Consider the following 24,047-nt stretch of genomic DNA (forward strand, 5'->3'; position numbering starts at 1 on the left):
ACTGTTTTCAACTCCTATTCTCAGCATTTTTAACACTGTTTGACCAGCTGCAAGGTTATATTTTCAGGTAACAAACACAATAGCTAGATGCTCTTTCCCAAGTATCAATAATTTACTTAAACCCCTTCATTCTAAATATGTTTCTTTCCCCCACTTTGAACTTGGCTGGGTACTCCATTAAAATAAAGCAAAACCATAACCAATCACCACATAGGAACGTTTAAAAAAAAAAAAAGGAAACCAAAGTAGTTTTAGAACTCCATTCTAAATACTAATTTAAAACAAAAGATGTAAAATATGCAAGATAAACAGCCAGCTTGCAATACTTTGAATATTGCTTCCAGATGTGAGAAGCTGTAGTCAAAGAAAGGTGTGCTGTCTGTATTTTTTTAAATATCAGATAATGTTTCTGTGAACTAGCTAGAGTCCACAATCTTTTCCCCTTAATACAGACATGTTAGTACTTATTGCATCTGCCATGGCAAATCTGGTCTTCTGATTTGTATAGTAATTGTAATTGTGGCCCTACTGATATAAAATAGGTTTTACTTCCAATTTTTTTTCAAGCCCAGCCCACATGTGACTCCATAGAAGGTATAAAAACACTAACCATTAGAATAGTAAATGAAAATCATGCAGATATCTCTAAATAATTTCTGTGAAAAGCTCATTAATTTTCCTATTTAAAAAAGTAACCTCTTTAAAGTTCCTAACAAATAAATATTAATCCATTCCACTAGTGACAAATGTAAATCCCAAATTTATGATATGTTACATAAGTTACTATTTTGCAGCACTTTTACACTACTTCAAACACTGAGGATAAATGTGATTTCTTTAACTGTGTCCCCTAAGGAACTTCTGTTAGAAAAGCACGTGCATCATCATCATCAATAATATCATTCCAGTCCAATGCTAAACTCACATCTGGTTTCACATGGAATCTGCATCCTGCTTTATATGGGATCAGGTCCCTTGAATTATTGAATAACAGGCTGATGGCATCCCAGGCCATGGGCAGAGCCTGTTCTTTTACTGACAGCAGTGTTCAACTAACAAACTGAGCTGCCCACAGGAAGGTGTACCCATCTATCAATCCCTTGAGAGGTCAGACCTACAGGAGCATTGTCATTCTCAGTGTTAAAGCCAAGAGAGAGATCACAAAGTCCAGAAAAAAAATCACCACAACAAAAAAACCTCCACAACAAAATCTGTTAATGCCAGCAACTCTGAGATCAGACATGCCTGAACACTGTACATTTAATCCACAATTTTAGGCAAGTCGAAACCAGACAAAATAACATGAAGAACAGTAATACCATTAAATGGGAGAGTAATTTTAAAAGGGTCTGAAACATTTTCAGTAATTTGTACACTTTAAATTACTTTACCTTTTCTTCCAATGCCACTGCTGTTCTGCATCATTTCCCATTCCTCTCCTACAGAGATTTTAATTTAGTAGTCGCAGCTGTTTATCTTCATTTATCTTGACTGACAGGTGCTCATAGTGTTATTTAATTGTACCATGTCCTGCTAAAACAATAGTAAGAACACAATCTTCAAGACAACAAAAAACAAAACAACAAAACAAACCCAAGAGAGTCTGAGGACTTAGCAATTAATAAAGAGAAGTACTTTATTCACTGTAGGAGCAGAAGTCCATGCTCAATAGGGCTTAAAAGTGGAACAGGACACGAAGCAGTAGAGCCTAGAAGAGCTTAATGAAAGCGTAACTCATTAGAGTTCCCAAAGAGACCATGAGAAGGTGAAGGACTTGATAGAGAAGGAGCTACATAGTTGGGGAAAAAGAAGCTTTTTACTGATCAAAAGGAACACTGATTTTCTGGTAGGAGTAAGTTGATTCTGTGTTAGAGAAAACATTGCCACTGGGGTAGCATGGTATAAAAGTTTAATGTCAATATTTAGCATACTTTCGCTGTATCAGTTATCAGAAAATATTGCCATATAAAAGCAGTCAAAATGGAAAATAATAGGTGAGCAGGAACATTTCTATCAAAAATCAATAGCTATATGAGACAGGTACAGAGCCAGGAGAGCACAGGCCTCACAGACAAGACAAAGGGAGAGCTGAACGTATCCAATTAACTAATTACTGACTGCTAAAAACTATGAGGAGGAAAGAAAGTTTCTTGCTGACAGAAATAATTTTCCATACCACAGAGGGGTCATGAGCAGGGCAGGGACCACACCTGAGCCCTTTCTGCGAGAAGCTGAAGGAACTTTAAAGCCCTAAGTTTGGCACTGGCAAGGCTCTTCAGCCCTTCAAGCGCAGCTGAGGGGGCACCGTGGAGGAGCACACCCTCTCAGTGTGAAACACCGGGGGATATTTCTACAACTTACATCGGCCCAGGATTAATTATTCATTAACTTCGTTCTCCTCAGAGCTCCACCAAAACATAAAATTTAAACACGCTGTTCCATCTACGAGAACATAAACAGAGACTGTCAGTCTCAGACCTCAGGTGTTTTCCAGCTGCACATAGGCTGGATTGCTACAGTGATGCACATGCTTTGCTGGGATTTTCAAACTCTGGGAAGCATTGGAGGTGTCGCGCCCCGGGCAGTGTGTCCCACACGGACACCGTGGCCCACACAACGGCCTTTTCCCAACGCCCTTAACCGCGGTGCACAAGCCCTGGGAAAGGAGGGGAACCCAGCCTCAGGCTCACACCCCCACAGGCACAGACCCCTCCGGGCTCCCACCCTCTCTCCCCACAGGCCGGTTCCTACCTGCCGGCCGCGCCGGGGCCGCGGGGAGAACGGGAGAGCAGCGGGGAGGGAGCGACAGCGGCCGCCCGTCGCCCGGCAACGCCGCGGCCCCGGCACCTGGAGCGGCCCCCGGGCCCGCCCATCCATCCATCCATCCGTCGTCCGTCCGTCCGTCCATCCGTCCTCCCTTCGCAGCGGCCCCGCCCGCTGCCTGCGCCGGGAGGAGGAGGAGGAGAGCCTGAGAGCCTCCCGAGGCTGGAAAGGTTCAGGGCTCGGAGCAGCAGAGCAGCGCGCTTGCAGTGGGAAAAGCGGCGAGGCAAACAGCGGGAGCAAAATGGGGGGAACAGAGGTGGGCACGGAACTGAGGACAGGAACGGGACGTGAAAAGCAGCAGGCCCTGTGTGGGACTTTGGTGACCTGTGATCACACGGCTGAAGGAGAGGTTGGGGACATCCTCTGTTCTTCACAACATCCAAAACCTTTGCCGGCCGATGAATAACGACATCATCATGCACAAAGGTGATCCCACACTCCTGCAGTGTGTGCAAAAAATGCAATTTGTGGCAGATAACAAGGCTGGTTTCACCAAATGATTTTGCATTAAAAAAACAAAAACAAAAAAACCAAAACCCCCCAAAAAAACAACAAAGAAAACCCCCCAACCAACCAACTAAAACCCAAACAGACTGAAAGAGTAAATTTCCAGACCAGAAATGTCAAAAGATTAGACACGTGAGAATGAAGTTTGTAATAATCTGGATCCAACAGATGTGGTTCAATTTTGTTGGTGACATCATTAAGCATCTCAGTGCAAGAGGGCAGTTCTTACCATTCTCACTCACAGAGAATACCTACATTTCCACATTTCAATATAGGATTCATAAATCAGACACCTAGGAAGATGTGATTCCTATCACATCCTCTGAGGTGCTCAGTGGTCCCACAGGAAAAGCCTGCTTTTTCAGGGCTTTACCTTCAGGATGGTCCCCAGCATTTTCTCAACAACAGCCCTTAGCAGTGTTTCTCTCAGGGGCAGGAAGGCAAGAGGCCTGGAGGGAAGGCACAGAGTCCTGCCTGCCACGTAGTAGCTGCTGGGGTTTTGACTACACTGCTTGCATGCAATTCACCCCCTCACACCTTCTTCGTGAGGATGTGGGAGGGCAGGAGCTGCTGGTGGATTGCATCAGCATTTCCTCTATAACTACATTCAATTTACTCTAGGGTTTGGAAAACACTTAAACCATAGGTCAGGAAATGTGTTGACTCCCCTCCTGCAGGGTCTGACGGTCAATTAACATGAGGGAGAATCACCAGGGGCCTGATTTTCCAAGGTGATGAGCACACTCAGCTGCACCTGCTGTCACTGCAATCCAGCTGCCCGTCTTCACAGGAAGGAAGGCAATGGGCCTTGACGTGCTCCAGGAAGGTAGTGTGATTCAGTGAAAACAATACTGAATCAAGCATCTGCCCCTGGAATTTTATTCCCAACTCTGCCATTTTTTTCCCAGGTAACTAGCTCAAATCACCTTGACTCAGTTTCCCAACATACACCTTCTTGGGACACTCTTCCCAAAGATTATCTGTGGATCACATGTATTGTATTGCGTATGCACACATCTGCATGGCAATTTTCTTCTTTTTCTTATTTTGCTAGAAATAATCTACTTATGGCCCACACAATCTGAACTATTTGAAACCAATTGAAGAAATGCATCTTTCCATCACTGAAGAAGAGAAAATTCTGGCACAATTTCAGGGTGGATAGAGAAGCTTTATGTCTCTTTATTCAGAGTTACTGTAATTGTGCTGGCACCATTCCCAGAGCTGAGCTAAGGTCAGTGAGAAATCTGTAAATTAATAACTGTGAAGCTGATGTGATGTCTATGCAGGAACCATGTTGTACATTCATGAAGCTTTATAGGAAAGAAAAGCAATGTTTCAGTTTATCCAAGAAAGTTTTAGAATCCTAGTATTGACAATTAGCATACCTTGGACCTATGTGGAGACAGTGGACCTGCTTCTGATCTCACCTTCACAGGAACTCCAAAATATGTGTTACTCTGGATTAATTCCATTGGTCCTACCCAAATGAACAGGAATTGGGTGAAGCCTCCTCTGAAAGCCAAGCCTAGATAAACATCCTTTTCCTTTGGGAGTCTTATTTTACAAGAAGAGATTTGTCTGTTCTTCTGGTTTTATTCAGTCACAAGCAACATCCATTCAATTCAGTCTATAATTAATATTATTGATCAATAGATAATCACTGTTGCTACTTGCATAATTAACATTTAAGAATTTCATTGTCCTACAACTTAGAAACACAGAACCAGAGGGAATTTTCTGGTCAGAGGAAAGTTTTCTGCTATAGCATATAACCCAGACTCATTTAGATATGTATCAGTGTCTCCCCTCTTCTGAAAGATTGTTTAAAGTGTCTCTCTAAAGATGGTTCCCCCTGTTGCCTGATCTCTCACCCTCATTAGTAAGCACCGTAATCACCTTTTTTCTTGTGAGAATCCCTTTTCTAGCACAATTAACAATTTCATAGAATCATAGAATAGTTTGAGTTGGAAGGGGCCTTTTAAAGGTCATCTGGTTCAAGTAGGTAATACAGAACAAGGATATTCATCTCCATTTTATACAAAAAGACAAAAATCAAAACTAATCTGAGATTAAGTGGAGAACTCAGCCTACAGTACTGCCACCCCCACCCAGACTGCAGTTCTGCTAGAAAATTTTCCCATCTTCTTGTATTGCATGATAAGCAGAACACTGCCAGCTTTGGTAATTCTTCTGCTGGTTAAGAACTAGCAGCTACTGTCGCATTTTCAAAAAAAAAATCAGCTCAGGTCTGCAGAAACAGCTTTGAAGTCTCGACCGTGGCATTAACCTCATGGTTTCACGTGATTGAAGTCACTGTGTTCAGGAGATGATGTAAGAACAGTTTCGACCACAGCAGGTGTTGAGAAGTTCATCCTCAGAAGCAATGAACGAGGCTGAGAGACTGATCCAAAGATCCGCAGGATGACAGGAGTCTGCAAATTGAATTTATTTTTCTGTTACTGCACCTGGCATGAAAAGAAAGGGCAATGAGAGAATTCAGTTAATAAAACATCTTCTCTGATTCAATGAATCTGGGCGTTTGTTTTTGCTCCTTTTCACAGGCTTATTTGAATTCATAAACTGCAATCAGAAAGGAAAGCTTCATCAGAAAACATTTGGCATTTTATACAAAGCTGTATCTTTTCAAACTGAACTAGACCTGGAAAAACTTTTGATAACAGTTTTTATAGAGTATTTGAACTCACACTGAAAGATGGGCATCCATAGTTTTATGATGTCCTTGCTTCTATAAAGAAGTGAACCAAACTACTGATGTCACCAAAGTGACACAGAAACCGTGTGTGGCCTTTGAAGGTGACCACACACTTCTGAGGTCCCGAGCCAGTGCTGAGTGACAGAACCTGTCTCCTCTCACTGCTGCAGGCTCGCTCAAGGAAAGTGAACACCCTCCTTGGCTTGGTAAATTTTTGGGGTACTAGAAGGCAATAAAAACACCAAGTGGTACCTTGTCCTGGTGTAGGGTCTCTTAGGGGAAAGGTGAGCTTAAGACAAGCTTCAATTGCGTTGGGATATCTCTTTAGCTTAAATCCTGACTCAGCTCTGCTGGGAGGGAAGAACTCTGGCAGAATCCCACTTATTTTAAAGCAATACCAAGTGCAGATGCCACACCACAGGGATCTTTCCTTCCTTTGTGCTATTGCTTTAGAAAAGCAGATTCTGGTTCATGACCAAGAGATTCTACTCAGAAGTAGTTGCATTACTGTGCAGTCAAGATGATTGATTGGGATGAAAGACATGGGGTAGCAAAGGTGAGATAGGGCAACATATTAATATTTGAGCCACTGAGCCAGAACTGCCTAATTCCAGAAGGGCTTATTTCCTATTTCTACCTAAAGTATAATGAAAAGTTGTAAATAAATTAATAAATGTAATATTTTTCTCCCTTTACATTTTTACAGGAAAAAGGAAACAAAAGCTTCTTATCTGAAAAAAATACCGAGAGCCAGAAAAATATGCTTATACTCCCTTGTTTATTTAATTCCTGACTCCAGATGAATAAATGGTGACTTGAAATCCCTGTGTAGAAGTTATTATTATTTTGTGCCTCTGTTCAAGGCCCCCTACCTTTCTCAGTTTCTTTTGGGTCAAACTATTTCCTGGTTTTGGAAAGCTCAAGGATGCTGTCTGCACACATGTGCTTTTCCAGTGTATGGTATCCTGTCCCATGGTATGGGACAAGTCCAAAGCTTCTCTGCAACTGCCAGATGGTAATTTTTATCAAAGAATTGGTAGGTATAAATCCCATGTTGTTACAACTCTAGTACCACTACAGGGCTTCATTCAGTTTAGCTGTATCAGTGTGCTTGTTGTGGTAGGATTCCTCTGCAAGAGAAAGTCTTGCTGAGAAGCCTTAAAAATGACAGACTTAAAATTAAAATATAAAAGGAAGAGCACTGGCTGCAGGATTAACACCCCTGGGACACAGAATGTCTCTTCCTGATGATATTTATAAGCCACACCTGGACCACATTATTGGTGGTCCTTGCATTTCTTCTGGGATGAATTCCATGGTCAATGATTGAGTTACAACTTTGTTTTCAACATTAAAGTAAGGGGAAAATGAATTGACGTTGGAAAGGAGTTATAGTCAGTGACTCTTCCACCACAGTTTTTCAGGAACAACATTTGTTCTTTTTTCATCGCTTGCTGCAGAGTAAAGGAACCTGTGGCCTCATTGCACTTTTTAGGTTTGTTTCTCCAAGCAGGATTTAGCAGTGAAATTCATCTAGCTGTTTTCAGACAGGGGAAACAGCAGCTTTCCAATGTGTACTTGCTTTTTGTGCCAATGCAAAGCCACCATAAAATGTTACTGAATCAGAAAGGGGTTGTTATTTTCACTTCCCATCAGTGTGACAACATATGATGTGAAGGAGTGGAGAAACTGGGGCTTTAAAAAAATTTAATCAGGTCAAAGCACCAGTTTGCATGCCATTACACCCCTAGTTTGCATGCACTTTGCACAGTTCAAAGCTTACTCTGAATGCAACTCATGTACACTGGGGCTTTCAGCCATCACAGCAACAGCACCTCTGTGAGCCACGCTACAGACAACAGCTCTGGCAAAAGTCCTCAACAAATCCCCATCCTGCAGGGCAGGAAATAAGGTGGCTGGAGCGCAGTCTGCAGATGTGGAGGAGGAGATCAGCAGGTAGATAAATGGGGCCAGGCAGTTCTGCAGTCTGGAACAAACACTGTATACCCTGTGCATCCCTGTGCTCACCCAAGTAATCCTAGGGCCAGCACCTGCAGCCTGAAGACACGGCTCCCTGTCCTAACACTCTAAGAGCCAAAGTCCCCCTTTTGCCTTAGGTGCCCTGCCCATCCCCAGGGTTGTTTCAGCTCCACAGTCTACGAGGTGATTTGTGCTTCCTTCTGGCTCAGCATCAGTGAGCGAACTGAGCAAAGGCAACAATGGTCCTCTCTGCTCTGTCAAAGGAACCTTTGACCCTACACATCTGCTGCTGCTGCAGGCAGCTTGGAGTCAAGTTCAGCAAATACTGCACAGGAATGAAAAGTGATGCAACACACCACCATACCATACTGGCATTTTCCCTAGAATTTAAGCAGCTCAGGTTGCCTTTTCCATGGATAGCCTCTTTGGAAAGCCTTGGGATTCATCTATATTTGGGTCATTACCATGTACAACTTCCTGTAGACTACTAGGAAGAATCCCATCCTCATGGAGAATGAAGAATGTTTCCCTGTCCCCAAAATGACAGGAGAGACCTGATTTCTAGGCACTCTCTTTAGAGCCTTGGCTCTGATTCTGCATAATGTGTGCTTAGAAAAAGGACTGTGTACTTACATTCCAGCAGCTAAGTTAGAATAGTGATGAGAAAAGATGTATTATTGGTATGCTTCTGTATGTTTTATGCACTGTCTAAAAGTTTCAGTAAAAATTCAGCTTTATTACCTAACTCAGCATGCTGGCTGAGACCCAGACAGATGTTCAGGTAGTGTTTCCAAGTACTGAAAACCATAAAACACATCCCAGTCCACAGAAATCTCACACCTACCCCAAAAGCCTTGCTGAACAGCCTTTTTAAGGTTGGATCTGTCAGCAGCCCCACTGTGTAGTGATAGTACAGGGCAGTGACCATGGCATATTGTCTTCCACAGGGGAGTCCAGTTGCGTTTGTGGACCAGCTCTTTGGCCATGAAAACCTGCACTTTATCACTGCTCTTTGGCCTGAATGCCTGCCCCTTTGGCTAAACACGCCATCCTCTTTTCTTGAAACACCTTAGAAGAGACCCTGGGTTAACCCTAATATTGGTTGAACAGAAACTCCTGGTGCTTGAGCTGGGTCATGGGCATATGGCTGAACAAATCCCTTCAGAAGAAGACAGAAATTTAGAATGGGAATCCTCCCGTGTCCACAAACTACTGTTATTTTTAGGAGCCATGAAGATCCTATAGTACTGTGACTTACCTTCATTCACTTCCTTTACAGTCCAAGGAAAGACCTTTCATTCCTGGATTTTCCCACTGTTAGAAACAGAGATGGACTTTTGACAAAGTGAAATGTGTATCCGCCAGCAACTCCTAACACATCACCACTGGCAGAACCCATCTTCCTTGGAATACACACAAGCTTCCCTTGTTCTGCCCTATAATGGCCACTTCCTATGCCATGCTGTGGTTGTACTAAAACAGACCATTCCAAGTAACCTTGCATACCAAACATTGGCAGCTGGCTAATATCTAAGTTATCAGTTGATTTCTCCCTGCAGTAGCAGATCAAGTTGCAAGTTGAGTTGCTATTGAAAATATAATTTCCTTCTCGTTCTCCTTAAAAGCCAGTGGAAACACAAGTGTCTAGGACACAACTATATAGTCATTGTTTACTGGTTAACTCCTGGCTTGTGGAAGCAGATTTTCCAGGCGTAGATCACAGTTTCCTTTTCTAGAGAATTGGGCAGCTGGACATATGCCTACAGCTGTTTGCACGGGTCACTTCTTTCTTCTTTCAGATACTCACTTCACAACACATGAGCAACACACACAGCCCATGGCAACCTGGAGAGTGAAATATAGAGACCTGGGGGGCATGGGGGTGAAGGGGAGGGAAATAAATAACCCCACCATGGGTGTGATTCAAATCTATTGACGTTAAAGGAAGTGATTTCAACGTGCACCATCTACCCTGCAAAGAGGTGCCAAACTAACCCTAAGCTATTGGGCTTTCCAAAAGCCCCACAAAGACCATGTCTATAAATAGGTGTTGTGTTGAGGACAACTGTTGTGATAATTTCTGGTCAGTAATCATTACAATAAAATCCTTGCTCCAGCAGTGTTTGGCTGCAGCAATTGCTGTATGTAGGTACCAGGGATTAGGGCTGATGACAAAGCTCTGTCTGGATGGAGAGAGAAAGGAGAGACAATAAATAAAGGAATTAGCCTGAGGAATATTTCAACCATGGTTCTGTAAATATCACAGATAAGAAAAGATCTTACAGTAGGAATTGTCTCAAATTGTCTCCAGACATAGCAATATCTGAGTACTTTTCATCCAGCAAATTTTTAACACTGTCTATGAAGGAACTTTATATAATTTTTCCTGCTGCAGCAGGAAATGTTGCTTAAGACCAACATTTTAAAATACCTCTGCCATGTGGAGATGAGCAGGTGACTCAGGACAAACATGCAGACCTCATCTTGGCCCTTGGACAGGTGCTGTCCTATCACAGTACATTTATGAAATCAACAGGCACAATATGCTTCTGGAAAAAAGCATGCCAGCCAGAGGGCAGATCTGCTTGCACAGTGAGTGCACCTGGCATTACAGGCTGTGCTGCAATCCAGACCATCTATAGGTACCAACCATCTATGAAGGGAGCAGCTCAAAGGGCTGGGACATCCCTCAGGATGGGATGTGCTGCTTGCTGCTGTACCAAAGCCAGCTGAATGACGCCTCAGAACAAGGTGCAATTTTTGTGTCAACAATGGAATCATCAATACTTGTGTCAGCAGGCTTCACACCAAATCCCTTTCTTGGAACAATGCAAAGGGAGTTAAATGGTACTTTTTGTTGAACCTTAGACTGAGCTCCCCTGCTCCAGACTGCAGCACACAGACAGTGGGAAGTGCGTGCGGACAGACAGGACTTTGCTCTCTAAACCAGGCTGGCTCCTTGCCCAAGCCTCAAATGCAGCCCGTGAGGATTTGACTCCAGACAATTTGATGGATACTATGTGGGTGCTGGAGGCAAGAGAAGCCAAGAAAATGAAATATCTGTCTGTCAGTTGCACTGTTTCCTGAGACATTTAATACAAATCCTTCACTTCTGTAAATATACTCTGCATGCTGCAATAGGTAAGGTGTGGTTCTAAGTGTGCTACTATGAGAAAAGCATGCAATGCATAAACCAAAACTGAGAGTGTTTCATCTACAGATGAAATCAGATAGCATCATTCCTTAAAGGAGGTAATATCATCCATGTGATGAATTAATTTATTTCTGCAAACAGGTCATAAATTATATGTCAGCACAGTAATCCCCATTTATCCCATTCTTTGACCTCCTCTGCAATATGCCTACTGAGTCTTTTCTACCTGCACTGCTTTTAACTTTATCAAGTGCCTTAAGCCCTCTGAATTTTGATCATTGATTGTCAACAACTGCAGTGATTAAACTGAAGCCTGAACTATCCTCATTACTAAAAACTCACCACTTGCCTTTTCTGCAAATCCCATTTCAACAGCATTCCTCTCCTCTTCCCCCTTGTCTGCGTCTGAATGAAAAAAATATGTGGGACCATTTCCCAGGGTTAATTTTTAATAGTATCCTCACTGCTGCAGCAGATGAAGTCATTTATTATCCAGCAGGCAGCATGCTAACATGCTAGGCAGTGGCAAATGCTGAAGGAGGTGACTCAGGCATGAGCAATCAGGCAGAGTTGTGCATTCCCACCTGCCGGATGGCTCAGCACACAGAGCCCAGCACGGTGTTTTAGTTTACCCTACACGAGCATCTTCATCCAAGGGACACCTGGATTCCTGCCATGCTGCCAGTGAGCTTTATGTGCTTCACAGTCATGTGCAAAGCACGTCCACAGAGGCCAGCCCTGCCTCCACCTGGGCACTCTTTTCCTCTAAGAAAAGTGGTCATCCCTGCTGCAGCAATGTGTCAGACCAGGCAGTTTGGTCCTAAATAACACTTTGTGATCTCAGGCAGACTGGAGCTCAGCCTACCCACCTGTAAAACAGGTTTAATGGTAGTTGGCTTTTTTAATAGAAAAGCTGGGAGGATTACTTCATGTCTGAGATCTCTAGATGAGAATTGCTTAGTTGCAGAGAGCAGTTTAAAGGAACAGCTCAAAATTAGGGCCAGAGCAGGCTAGCAGCCCAGTGAGCAGGTAGAAATGACTACAGAAGCTGCACTGTTCTTGTCTCATTACCCAAGAGTCTCAGAAAGTCTGAGATGCAGATGATTCACAAACCAGAAAGTGCTTTTGAATTACTTATTAAGTAGGATTCATGTTGCTTTTACTGCTCTGGGATGCACAAGGTCGGGCTGCAGAATCCCTTTTGCCATCTCCTCAGAGTGAAATGTGGTGGTAATGGAGAGTTCACTCACCCATGGATCTATCACAGTTGTATTTTTGCCTCCACAGAGTAGACCAAAGGCCGCTGAAGAAGTACGTGAACCCTCCCTGTATCTGCAGTAAGCTTTGGATCAGACCTCAGTAAGCCAACAAGAACGTGCAGCTAAACATGCTACAACAAGTTCACTGGCATGTGCTGATCTGCAGGAGAGCCAGTCTGAGTGTGCTCCTGAAAACCAGGAAGATCTTGACTAAGAAGGCAGCAGCTTCCTGCTTAGTCCTCACTGGAGCACCAGTGCTGCTTAAAAGAGGAAAGGGAGCAGTTCTGAACCCATTCCCTCTCCTGTTCACTGTCCCAGAGAAGCCAGAGGGAGGGTATTGCTTTACTCTAAATTCACTTTGTGATCACCTAAGTCCCCTAGATCCCACTGCTAGTAAGCTCCAATGATTAAACAACTCACTGAAGGGAAAGCACAGCTAACACCTTCTACCCCCATCAAAGCATACTGCTAACGAGAACTGGGAAATCACCCAGTGTTAATACAACATCTGGAGATTAACACAGGCTATGATAGCCAATGGCTGAAATTCCATCAATTACTTGGATTCATGTAACATTTGTGATCAGTGTTTTCATATGCTAACCTCAGTATTTCCCCAAGTGAAGTCTGCTGACTGAAAGTAGGAAACACAAAGCTGTGAATCAAACCAGAGAAGAAATTTGCAATATGTTGCTTTGGGCATCTGAGCTTAGGACTGTTGCAGGAGGTCTGACTTCTGAAATGTTTAGCACTGGCCCCCTGAAATACCCTCAGAGAGTATCTGGGTGATTTGCACACACACACACACACACACACACACACATACACACACACACACACAGTTATACCACTGCTGAGCTCATGAACATCTGCCTGAAAAGTTACCTAGGAACATGAAATGGACATGCACCAGTCCTGCAAGATGCAAGTGACTGCAGGTCCTCTTCTGTTTTTCACCTTCCCTGATGGAGAAGCAGAGGAAAGGGGATGACCAAACTGCAGACAAAAACACCAAGATGCTGTGGTCAACTTTATGGCTTCAGTGTGAGAAAGTTATGTAATAAGGAAAGGGGTAACTGCCAGCAAGAAGAGAATCTGTGTGAAATAGGTGTAGAAATACCCTGATGAGGTCAACTCTGTCATGTCTCTGAGGTCAACTCTGTCATGTCTCTGACTGAAGGGATGATTTCTAGCCCTGTGCTGCTCTTGAAGGCATTTGTGTGGGAGGACTGTGCCCTCACCTTTACTAGGGATTTCTCAGGACAGCCTAGACAAGATAGTGACACAAGAGCAGAGCCTCACTGCCAAGGAAACCTTTCAGTATCTAACCTGGATCTCACTTGATGTGGGAATACTGCTACCACCATAAGCTCCCAGGGAGCTCCATAACTCAGGATCTTTAGCTCTGACAATGAGCAGCTGCACTGCAGGACAGTGTCTACCTCTGCTATAAATAACCTCAAGGCTGAGGTCACCTATGGACTTGGTTACTGCAGCAGCGTGTGTTTGAGGAAATCACAGAGACGGTTGGAGGGGGAGCTGGAAACACTGCACAAGAGCATCAGGAAGAGGCTGCCACAGAGGAAAACACCTGTCCATAATGGAAAAGGACCAGATGAGCAAGCTTTACTAAGGTTGGGTAGGAATAGAGCATACACTGGTGTGTTAAGAGCACTAAGAAGCAGAGAGATGCTGGGAAGGCTGGATTCTGTCTTCCTCTCCAGTCTGATGTATTGCATTGTATTGTAATGTATTTCTGCTTCACATCAGCTTTACTTGCTTGCATAGATAGGAACCAAGGCTCAGGGCATCTCCTCACAGTAGAAGGAAAACCAGAATTTAGTGAGGGAATTAACAGAAGAGAAGGCTCAGCAGCTTGAGCATGATGATGAGAAAGAGGGCTGCATGGTAGGGTTAGAGACAATGTGTGGCCAGTATATTAAAAACAGTCAAAGGAAAAGGAACCAGTAGTTTAACTGGATAAACACAAATGTCTTTAATTCTATCTAATTCTACCATGTGTGCATGCCTGAATCATGCTGTGCAACACTGCTTTGAAATTTCTGCAAGAAAGAGATGTAGTTAGCAATTGTTCTTTGATGCTGACGGAAAGAAAATCAGCATTAGCTGATGAAGAAGAAGAGTATTTTAAAAAGAATACCAATAATCTTTGTGTCTTCTCCAGGAGAACATGTGGGATGGTCTGAGATTCCAATACAAACCCATCTGGTACAGAGAGGCCTTGAACTACACAGATAAATCTGTTGCACATCAGTGAATACAGAAATGATATAGAGCACAAGATATTCCTTAGCAACTCATCCCACTTCCACTCTGGAAATCTGGCTCCTGCCAGCAAAATTGACAGATGACCCAGAGCATGGTAAGTGATCCAAACTGTCCCATAAAAAAAACTGGTAGCATATCAGTTGCAAAGGGTTCAAACTTTTCTGTAGTGTTTGAAAAAGAAAACCACATGGGGACTAAATATCACAAGGGCTTCTTAACAAAAAATAAGGCTTCCAGCTTCCACAGACCTGAGTTATTGCTGTATGAAGATGAAGGCAAAAGCCCAAAAGTGCAGCGATCTGGAGATCAGGCTCCAAGGGAATGATTGACATTCCATTCAGGCTGACAGCTAACAAAAGCTCCTGTACATATGCCAGCAAGCCACCGCCAGGAAAATTAGTGTTGCTCCCAACTTGCAGATTTCTGTATTACCAGGCCTCCTACTGTAGCTGACCCTTGCTGATGTACGCTGGCAGGCACAGCAGAGAGTGGAAGGAGACACAGGACCTCACCAACCCTGGCAACTCTTGATGAGGTGGGGGCATTTCTTGAAAGAATCAGTGTCGTTTCTAAGTGTCTCAGGTTCCAGATTCAGCACATGATCAGCTACAACTCCCTGGAAAAAGCACAAATAGCCAAAAAGGACATTTGCTGGGGGCTTAAGCAAACACCCACAGGAACAATCGGGACACTGCAGAGGGCAGTGTGCTTCAGATCAGACTGAAATTGTCAGGCACCTGTAGAAAGCCACTCTGCTTGTAAATACCCAGAGATCAAACCCTTATCTCATCTCTCCCCCCTGCTCACCCCACACAGCAAAATCTGAAGCCCAGTCATCCCATTATCCACCCAGGGGAGGGTCTCATGTTACCAAGTATTGCATACCACATCTAGGGAGATATGAAATCTTTTCATTCCCACAGTGTCTCTAGAAGGAGTCTGACTGGGAAATGACCAGTCTCTGAATTATGTCTTTTGTGTGTGTGTGTTTGGGTTGTGGGGTTTTTAATAGCAAAAAAAGGAATCAGCAGCTGTCTGTATTTTTAAATTATGGAACATGAATCTCCTTCCACTTCCAAGCTCTGATTACAAAGTCTTTCATTTCTGCGATTCCAGAGCACCATCTCTGCAAGTTTCTATTCTCAGTTCAAAATTGACCAAATCCAACTGTTAGCAAAATTTATTTCAGTCAACAGAAATCTTTTCTCTCTCTAGTTTTGGTGGGGCTTGAGCCAGGCACTTGGCAAGATGCTGCCTTGTTTATTTCAAAAAGGAAATCCATCATAAGAAAGATCTTGTCCTGGATCAGATAACACTCCAGAAGTGAGGACTTTGCTCTGCTCAACAAAAACCTTCTGCAGCATTTCAAATTGTTTGGTTGAAAGAAACCTGAGCACAATTATTAAGAGGAATTTGATCCAATATTAATGCCATTATTTTAGGGATTAAAAACAACGTGGTCCCATTCACTGCTTGAGACATCTGAAGCAATGCCATGCCTTTGGAGATTATATAGAGGAAGATTTTGTTGATTTATTGAGGACTGATTAATTAATTCAGTGTTTTCTTTTGTTAATTGATTATTCCAGAAGATCTTTCCAGTTCAGTGTCAGTCTTAAAAACCCTTTGCAGCTGGACTGCTGCTTCCAAATCTTAAGTATCTCCAAGATTCCCAGGCCCTTGAGATGACAGTACGCATTTGTGGCATTTAACACTTGTGATGTCTCTTGTGGCTCTCTCTTGGTACAACGTGCAGTAAGGATAAGCCCACTGACTTTTCCCAGTCTCTAGGAAACTGTGTTAAATTATAGTGTTGAACAGTTTTAGCTTGGTTCCTTTGAGATGACTTTCATTTATCTCAAGGTTTCTTTGTGTTGCAGGAGACTCAGATTTTTCCCAAGTCTTTTTATAGTCAGTCACTTACAGTACAAGAATTCATTGTCAAGAGTGAACTCTAGCTTTGCATCTCACATAGATTCATCTGATACATTAAGAGTTTATTTTCAAAGGCTTCTTTCCAAGTCATGCTATTGTCAGGGTTTGTTATCTAGCAGCATTTTCTCTACAACCTCACCAGGAAGCTAGAAGAGAATTGTCCATGAGTCACAAGAATTTTACCTGTGCATTCAGCTAGGCCCCAGGCAGCTCAGAAAGCCGGCCACTGTTTCTCAAGCATTAGTACTAGTGCATGAACAGCATAAATTTTAACTGGAAGAGAGTGTTTTTAAAATAGAAGGGGGAGCATACACTTCAGTCCAACACACAGTTGGAGCTGTGTTACTTGTGGCTCAAAACAGTAGTCAAGGGATTAAGAAACTTTCAGCTTTTCCTTCACTTTTCAAATCTGTCACACAGAAGACATCCTTTCCAGCTCCAGAGTAAAGCATACCCTAGATCCACTCCAGATCTATAAATGAGCCTATCCTCAGCACAGGATAGTTCTGCTGGCCTCTGTGCACAAACAACAGTTTTCAAAACTCTCCTCCTCTGAGCTAACAAACTCAGCTTTTATTTCCTTCCAAAGTGGTAACTGTGACAGTTTCCTCTCTCTGCCCTCAGCTGATTCCCTTTGCCATTTCTACATTCACTTACTAACCCAAGCAAGCTGAATGGAAATGAGTCTGTCCTTCCCAGAAGCATCCCTGTAAAGAGAATGGGTTTGACTTACTTCACTTAAAAAAGAATAAAGAAGGACAGTAAAATAATGGAGACTGTCAGTGAATGCAAGCCAAATTAATTTCAGAATTGGTTCATCCCTTACTGGCATCTTCAGAGTTGCATCAGCTTGGAGGAAATGGATTTGTCTTTGTGTTTCTGAGAATCTAGCCTTGTTTCAATTCTTCTGAACACTTCCTTCTTTCCTTCTGACTGCACTTCAGCTTTGATCCAAGTATCAGATAGGCTCACAAGGCAGAAGACTTGCACTGAATCGAACACAAATTTCTACTGACAGGTTCTGCTACCTAGATGATGCATGACACACAAGTGAACAAAACTGATAAGGTCTCAGCTTCTTTCCCTGTTATAGTAACAAAGCACCTTGTAATGATATATTTTTTTCTGTTCCAAAAGCTGGTTGCCATGATAAGTTACTTGTGTTACTCTGTCAGATACTACAAAGAAACAATTTGCATTCCCTAGAAACATAGAAATTTTTAAAAGTTGATTACTTATCAGTTTGCTTTCTGCCATGACCCTACTCATTCTCTAAGCTCAGGGAGAGATGGGCAAGAAAACATCCCAGTATGAGAAAAGGACTTGCATGTTTCTTGAGCTAGTGTATCTTCAGGAGGATTAAATTAAAAAATCATGAAGAATATTGCACAATGGGGAAGCAAAACTCACAGAGATCTCTGCTTTTCTCAGTATGCTGTCAGAGACATTGTCAGAGGGAGCACAATGACAGAGCCTTCCTTGCAAACACTTTCCAGTGAAGTTCCAGTCACACAGAAAAAGCATGCATTCAGGAAAACAGACTAGGGTGAGCTCAAATGCCATGGAAAGAACCAGAAAGCAAACTGCATGATTAAAATCAGGTGAACTTGTACATATGGTGACAACAGGAGACCCAAAACAACAATAGCAATTGACACCACTAATCTACTCTCTGTGTCTGCTGAGAACTAATAAACCTTCCAGTATATCAAAAATATATAGTGGATATCTGGATGTATTTAAGTATGTATCCTTGTGAAGCTAAAAAATTACTGTTACCTACTCTTACCTACCTGCTGATGATTTTGATGATCACAAGAAGACTTTTTCATGTTTTTTTGAGTTTTTTACTAGGGAGAAAGAAAGAATAATTCAACTTAGGTGTTTCTAGTAAAAACCACTCAAAAAACCCTCCAATTTTAAAAATGTAGCTTTGATCTGTAGCTGATGAGGAAGTTCAGTTGCTCACTAAGCTCTTGGCATGTCTGTATGTCACACAGTGGACAGCTAAGTTTATGTCTTGTCTACAATTCCCCTCTCACAGAAGTTAAAGCAGGGGTGAAAATATCAAGGGGTTAATTTTGGGTCACAGTACCTACAAAAATCAGTAATGTACCTTCACAGACTGAATTTAGTGTGTTGGTACAAAAAGCCATGACAGGATAAGCATGTCGATGAGTTATGGCCTTCCAGCTGCAAGCTGCGTACAGTTTGGTGAAAACAATCATGAAAAATTGAAGGTATGGGAATTGAAGGTATTTCATCTCCTCTGCACATTTTGTTTTTGGAGTTTTACTGTGGCAATAAGGACCTAAGATACTCTCACTTTCCTTCTCATTGCCCTGCATGCCAGTGGACCCAGTACTTGGTTAGCCTTCCTTTCCTGTCAAGCAAGGCTCACAACAGTTAGAGCACTGCAAGCCAGACATTTTCCAAGAATTAAACTCAAATTTGGAGAAAGGAAGGAATAATCTGCTCAGGAACAACAATTTTTTACAAATAGAATGGGCTATGACCTCAGAAAGTGTAAATCTGTGCTCTGACAAAAGCATGGAGTTATTTTGTTTTGCCACAGTTGAGGATCTAGTCCCAGTATTTTGCTTTTTTATCAAAAAGTAGAAGGGGAAAGAAGACACTTTTAAGCTCTTATCACTCTCTGTGTCTTTGCAAGTCTGTGCCATCACCCCTCTGCCATTGTGGGGTTGTGACTCACCAATAGGTGATTCCGTCTCTGTCTTCCAGCAGTCTTCAAACAAATAGTCCTCGGGTATCTTACAGCCTGATGTGATCTGGCACTGAAGAATGAGCAAGAGAGAGGCAGTTTCACTCTCCTCCTCTGGTGTTTCTTGGTTCTTGTAGGTCACTGAGAAGCCCAGGAAGCATGAAACTGATGTTCCCCCATAGCTGTGCCTATTTTACTACCTATTTGGCGCTTGCTTCCTGACAAGTTCTTCTGGGCCACCTAGGTACCAAAAAAGAGAAGCCTGTTTTCAGGGTGCTTCAAAAAGCGAGGCTCCTGCATGCTCCAGTACCCTGGCTGCTCGTTAGACACGGCTACAACAAGACGAGACAGGTAGCCCGGAGAGGCGGCGCACGGTGCGTGCGTGTGGCGGCCTGCGGAGCAGCCCCTCACCTTTGTGTGTGTGTGTGTGTGTGTGTGTGTGTGTGTGTGTGTGTGTGCGCGTGTGTGTGCGCCGCTCTGCCCTCGGCTCGCTCGGCAGCGATGCTGGCTCTCCCTCGGCTGCGGCCCTCGCCTCCCCGCACAACCCAGAGCTCACTCACAGTCAGGAGGGCTTGTTAGAAACAAGGGAAGAGTTTCGAGGTAGGTTAAAAGCTTCAGCTTTTTTGTTTGGACCTGTCTGTTTGCGTGCTGGTTTTTGGAAAAGTGCTCCGGCAGGTTTGTTTGTGCTGGTGCAACACGTTTGTGAGACCTGAGAAAACCTGCACAACTGTCTCTATGGGTATCCTTAGAACGTGTTTAATCTGCTCTTGATACAAGCTCTGCAGGGCATGAGCTTTCTTTTTATTATGTGTCAAGCATAGTATCTAGAACAATGGTTTTTAGATCGATTTTCAGATTAGTAGATACTTTTCTAATGGAAACAATAAATTGTGAAAGTGTGCTTGAAACATATGTCAGAGAGAACAGTGCTTTTCCAGTACCAGGAGTGTGTACTTTATTTGGCATCGTATTCTGCATCAAAGCTTGATTACTTCTGCAAGCTGCTGGAAAATACAGTGACTATGCAATCCACTCTATCCAGTTTACAAATAGTAATAAGAGAATCACAGTGCCCAGAGTAGAAAATGTCTGGTGTACTGTGACAGAATGGGAAGCCCTGCATTGACAGACCCGATTTCAGGACATGAAGCTTGAGTCCATCAATTTTTACTAGCTCTGCTTCAGCGGTGCTTCTTGTGGCACCCAAATAGGATCAGACGAGAGCCTTTCGACACGCTTGGACCTTCATCTGAAATTGCAGTAATTCTGCTCAGACCGTGCATATCTCTGCTGCTAAGCCTAAGTGAACCCCATCTGCCTTAAACAGAGCCAATTCAGGTGTCTTTCCTTTGTGGCCTTAATTGCACTTGAATAATTTGGAGTCATCTATTTTTCTAGGCATTTCCAGGGGCCAGATAAATGCACCCTGTGAGCCGAGTTTAGCGCATCGCGTTATCAGGAAGGACCGTGACCGACAACCAATGCTACATTTCAGGGGGCTCCGGTCCTCCTCCCCAGAATGCCTCCGTGGGGCGCCGACAAAGGCAGCGCAGCCCCGGGCAGTCCCGCGGGGCAGGGCGGGCTGTGGGAGCGGCGGCCGCCAGGCCTTCCCCTCCCCTCGGGTGCGGGGCGCTCCTGCGGAGGGGCGGCCGCGGGCCGGGGAGCGCAGACGAGTCCCGGCAGGGAAAGGACGCGATCCCGGCGGCTCCCGGGGCGCGGAGGCAGCAGGGGTCACCCGCCGGGGCGAGGCAGCCCCCGGCCCCCCCGCCGCAGCCGCCGCCGCCCCAGGGACCGCCCCGCGGCCGGGCCGCGGCGGGCGGGCGGCGGCGGTGACTGACAGGCGGCGCGGCCCACCCGGAGGGCGGAGGCGGCGGGGGCCGCCAATCAGGGGCGGCGGGCGGGCGCCGAGCGGCGGGAGGGCGGGGCGCGGGCTGGGCGTGTGCCGCGGCCGCCGGCGGGGCGCGCTCCCGCTCCGCTCCCGCTCTCCCCGCACGCACATTGTCCGGGCGCGGCGGCGGCACAGCGCCCCGGCGCCCCGTGCCAATGCGGGGCGGGCGCGGCACGCCGGGGGCGCCTCCACCACCGCGGTGGAAACTTCCCCTCGCCGCCGGGCCGACGCGCGGCTGAAGCCCCCGGCGGGGAGGAGCGGAGCGGGGTTTCGCCCGCCTGGCGGGGCGCCTCGTCTAGTTTGGTTTTTCCTACATTGGAAGGGCAAAAGCGAATACTGTTACCCGGCTTTAAACTTCCGCGCTCCGCTCTCCAGGACGCGCATCCCGCCCGGCGGGGTGGGCGAGCCGGTGAGTGACCGCCGGGAGCGGGCTGGCGCTGGGTCGCGGTGGGTGGGACGCGCCGTCGCGCAGGGGCAGCGCCCACCGGCTCGGCGGGGACGGGTCGGCAGCGCCGCCGCCGCCACCTGTTAGCGGGGCTGTTCCCCCCCCCCCCCCCCCCCCCCCCCGCCATGTTCGTACCCCCACCGTGCTCGGGCTGTCCCCGCCGTGCCCGGGGTGGCGGTGAAAAGGGACGGCCCCTCGGCCCGGTGGGCGGCGGCGGGGTGCTGGGGGCGGTGGCGGCCACCCACCTGCTCGCCTGGCCGCGCCATGACTCTGCTGCCTGGGCGCTGCCTGCCGACCCGAGTCCCGGCAGGCCGCCGGGGTGGGAGGGTGGTGGGGTACCACCGAGCGGCAGCTTCTGTACCCCCTTTGCCCTCCCTGCTCTCTGCCCTCCAGCCCCAGCCCTCCTTCTGCACCCACTGTGTCCTCCTCCCAAGCTGCAGCCCTTTTTCCTTCCCACCCTTGCCGTCCCGCTCCCTTCCGTGTCCCTTAGCTGCAGCCGTGTTCCCCTCCTCTTCTTCGCGCCCCCAGTTTGCAGCCCACTGCACCCGTCTTCCCTCATCCCCTTGCATCCCTCACACTGCTCCTGTGGTGCTTCAAAGGGGAGCCCCGGACTCCCCACTCTTTGCCAAAGCAGGTACCAGCTGGGCTCTGACACCCCCCGGGCGAGGCCAGCTCCATGGCGGTGCCAGGCCCGGGGCGAGGCGCGGAGGGGGCAGGCAGGTGGCGGAGGCGCAGGTATTTGTGTGCAGCTGCGAGCAAGGGAGCGAGGTCCCCCGTTCTGCGAGCATGCGGCTCTGCGGAGCGGGTGACACCTCCCTCCTCTCCCTCCCTCCCTCCTAGGGACGCTCGCCGCCGGGGCTCTGCGGCGTGCCGAGGCTTCCTGCGCCCTGCTGCCCTGTAAAGGGTGTCGCGGAGTCCGCGGCTGCAGCATCTTCACCCCAAGTGAAGGTGCATCTGATAGCTCGCTTGGCCCATACAGGTCCCGAGTGGGAATGTGTTTAAAAATTACCTACCTCAAGCAGTGGAGAGAGCCTGGAGACAAAAGAGATGATGAGAAGTCAGAGTGGACTGGTGAACTGTGGAGCTGCTGGAGAAATGCTTAGGACAGCTGGAAACAGGACTGTGCTGCAGGAATGGCTTGTTAAGCCATTGCATGGCAAGTCAAGCCATTGATATTCCAGTGTCCTATGTTGGATGGTCATATCTGTTGTAGCCTGTGAAGTGCAAGTTGCTCCTGGGTAGGTCTTTGAAATGCAGAAGGAGTACGAACTCCTGGTGAGGCTGTGTCAAGATGTACTTCAGTCTGGTTGGCATGGGTAGGATGTGCAGCTTGGAGCAGGAACTGGTTTTGAATGGAGGAAAACACATGAGGTTTGGTGTGTGCTCAGCTAAAGAGTTGCTGTAGTCAGAATTGCTGATATGTTCATCCTTCACAGCTCTGAAGTATTTTAATTCTACAGCTGGTGATTTGTGTGATTTCCCTAAGTGTTTTTAAGACAGCCATGTCTGAATCCATGTGTATCACCCCTCTGTGTGTCTGGTCCTTTCCTTCTCCTCATAAAATGTCTTTCCTGTGTGATTAATAATGTGCCAACTGCTTCATTTCAGCACTGGGGAGGCTGATGCTGATTGATTTCCCTGTTCAGTCTTCTCGGTGGGTCTGGAAGCTGATGGGTGTTATCACTGCAGAAAAGTCTGCTTTTGGGTGGGAGCTGTCAGCATGTCTTTTTTTTTATCTCAGCGAACCTCTTACTTCTTTTAATTAAAAAGAGATGAAGTATGCGTGGTAATACCCTTCATGTTTACATTAAAATGATCTTGTAATTAGCAATAATTATCTCAGTTTGGGATACTGCTGAGATATTTAAACAGGACTTATGACCTGAGGGACACTTTTCCGGCCCCAGGGAGTTGCCCTTGTTGTGGTTCTCTCCTGTGGTGAGTTTGATTCAGTGGTGAAGGTAGAACAGCAGTGGGAGTAGCCTCGTGTTCCTCTGATGTCAGCCTAGAAAGCCATGGCCACGCTTTCCTCCTGAGCCTGGTTCTGCTCCCCAGGGCTCCCTGGCAGCCCTGCCACCACGTGTGTGGAGATGCCCTGCCTTTGATGGCTTTCATCCCATGGTCTGACGATTCTCAAGGCGACCTTGCTATTGTCTTGGGGGAGGGAGATGAAAACAGGCTGAAAAAATGCCAAGTGACCTTTTTTCCCCCCTGGTTCTCCCAGGGAGGTTTGAAAAAGGCTGCTGATAATGTGGGAGACTTTTCCCTGTGAGAGTACAGATCCTGAGACATCCTTGTTCATCTTTCACCTGACTTCCATTTAAGTGGA

The 24,047-nt window shown here is 45.7% G+C and overlaps 3 protein-coding genes across 5 annotated transcripts in view; 1 reads left to right on the forward strand and 2 right to left on the reverse strand.

Moving 5' to 3' along the window:
* LRRC56 (leucine rich repeat containing 56) overlaps positions 1-2,824 on the reverse strand; it is a 58,978-nt gene extending 56,154 nt beyond the window's left edge. For 2 of the 3 annotated variants that reach the window (XM_054276072.1, XM_054276070.1), the window contains exons 1-2: positions 2,752-2,805; positions 1,392-1,533 (exon numbers count right to left, since the gene is read on the reverse strand). In XM_054276072.1, coding sequence (XP_054132047.1) covers positions 1,392-1,425 — 34 coding nt within the window. In that variant the 5' untranslated portion in view covers positions 1,426-1,533; positions 2,752-2,805. Of the gene's footprint in view, positions 1-1,391; positions 1,534-2,751 lie in introns of all 3 variants that reach the window. The other variant, XM_054276071.1, reaches the window with a different exon arrangement.
* Positions 1-24,047, reverse strand: part of RASSF7 (Ras association domain family member 7) — a 233,852-nt gene that overhangs the window by 112,874 nt on the left and 96,931 nt on the right. The window lies entirely within an intron of this gene.
* HRAS (HRas proto-oncogene, GTPase) overlaps positions 21,418-24,047 on the forward strand; it is a 39,828-nt gene continuing 37,198 nt past the window's right edge. Inside the window, exon 1 of the mRNA XM_054276077.1 lies at positions 21,418-21,682. The gene's annotated coding sequence lies outside the window, so the exon portion shown is untranslated. The remainder of the gene's footprint in view (positions 21,683-24,047) is intronic.

The sequence above is a fragment of the Melozone crissalis genome, unplaced genomic scaffold, assembly GCF_028551555.1.
Source record: "Melozone crissalis strain CALT ecotype California unplaced genomic scaffold, PUWL_Pcris_2 ptg000018l_1, whole genome shotgun sequence".
NCBI classification, from domain to species: domain Eukaryota; kingdom Metazoa; phylum Chordata; class Aves; order Passeriformes; family Passerellidae; genus Melozone; species Melozone crissalis.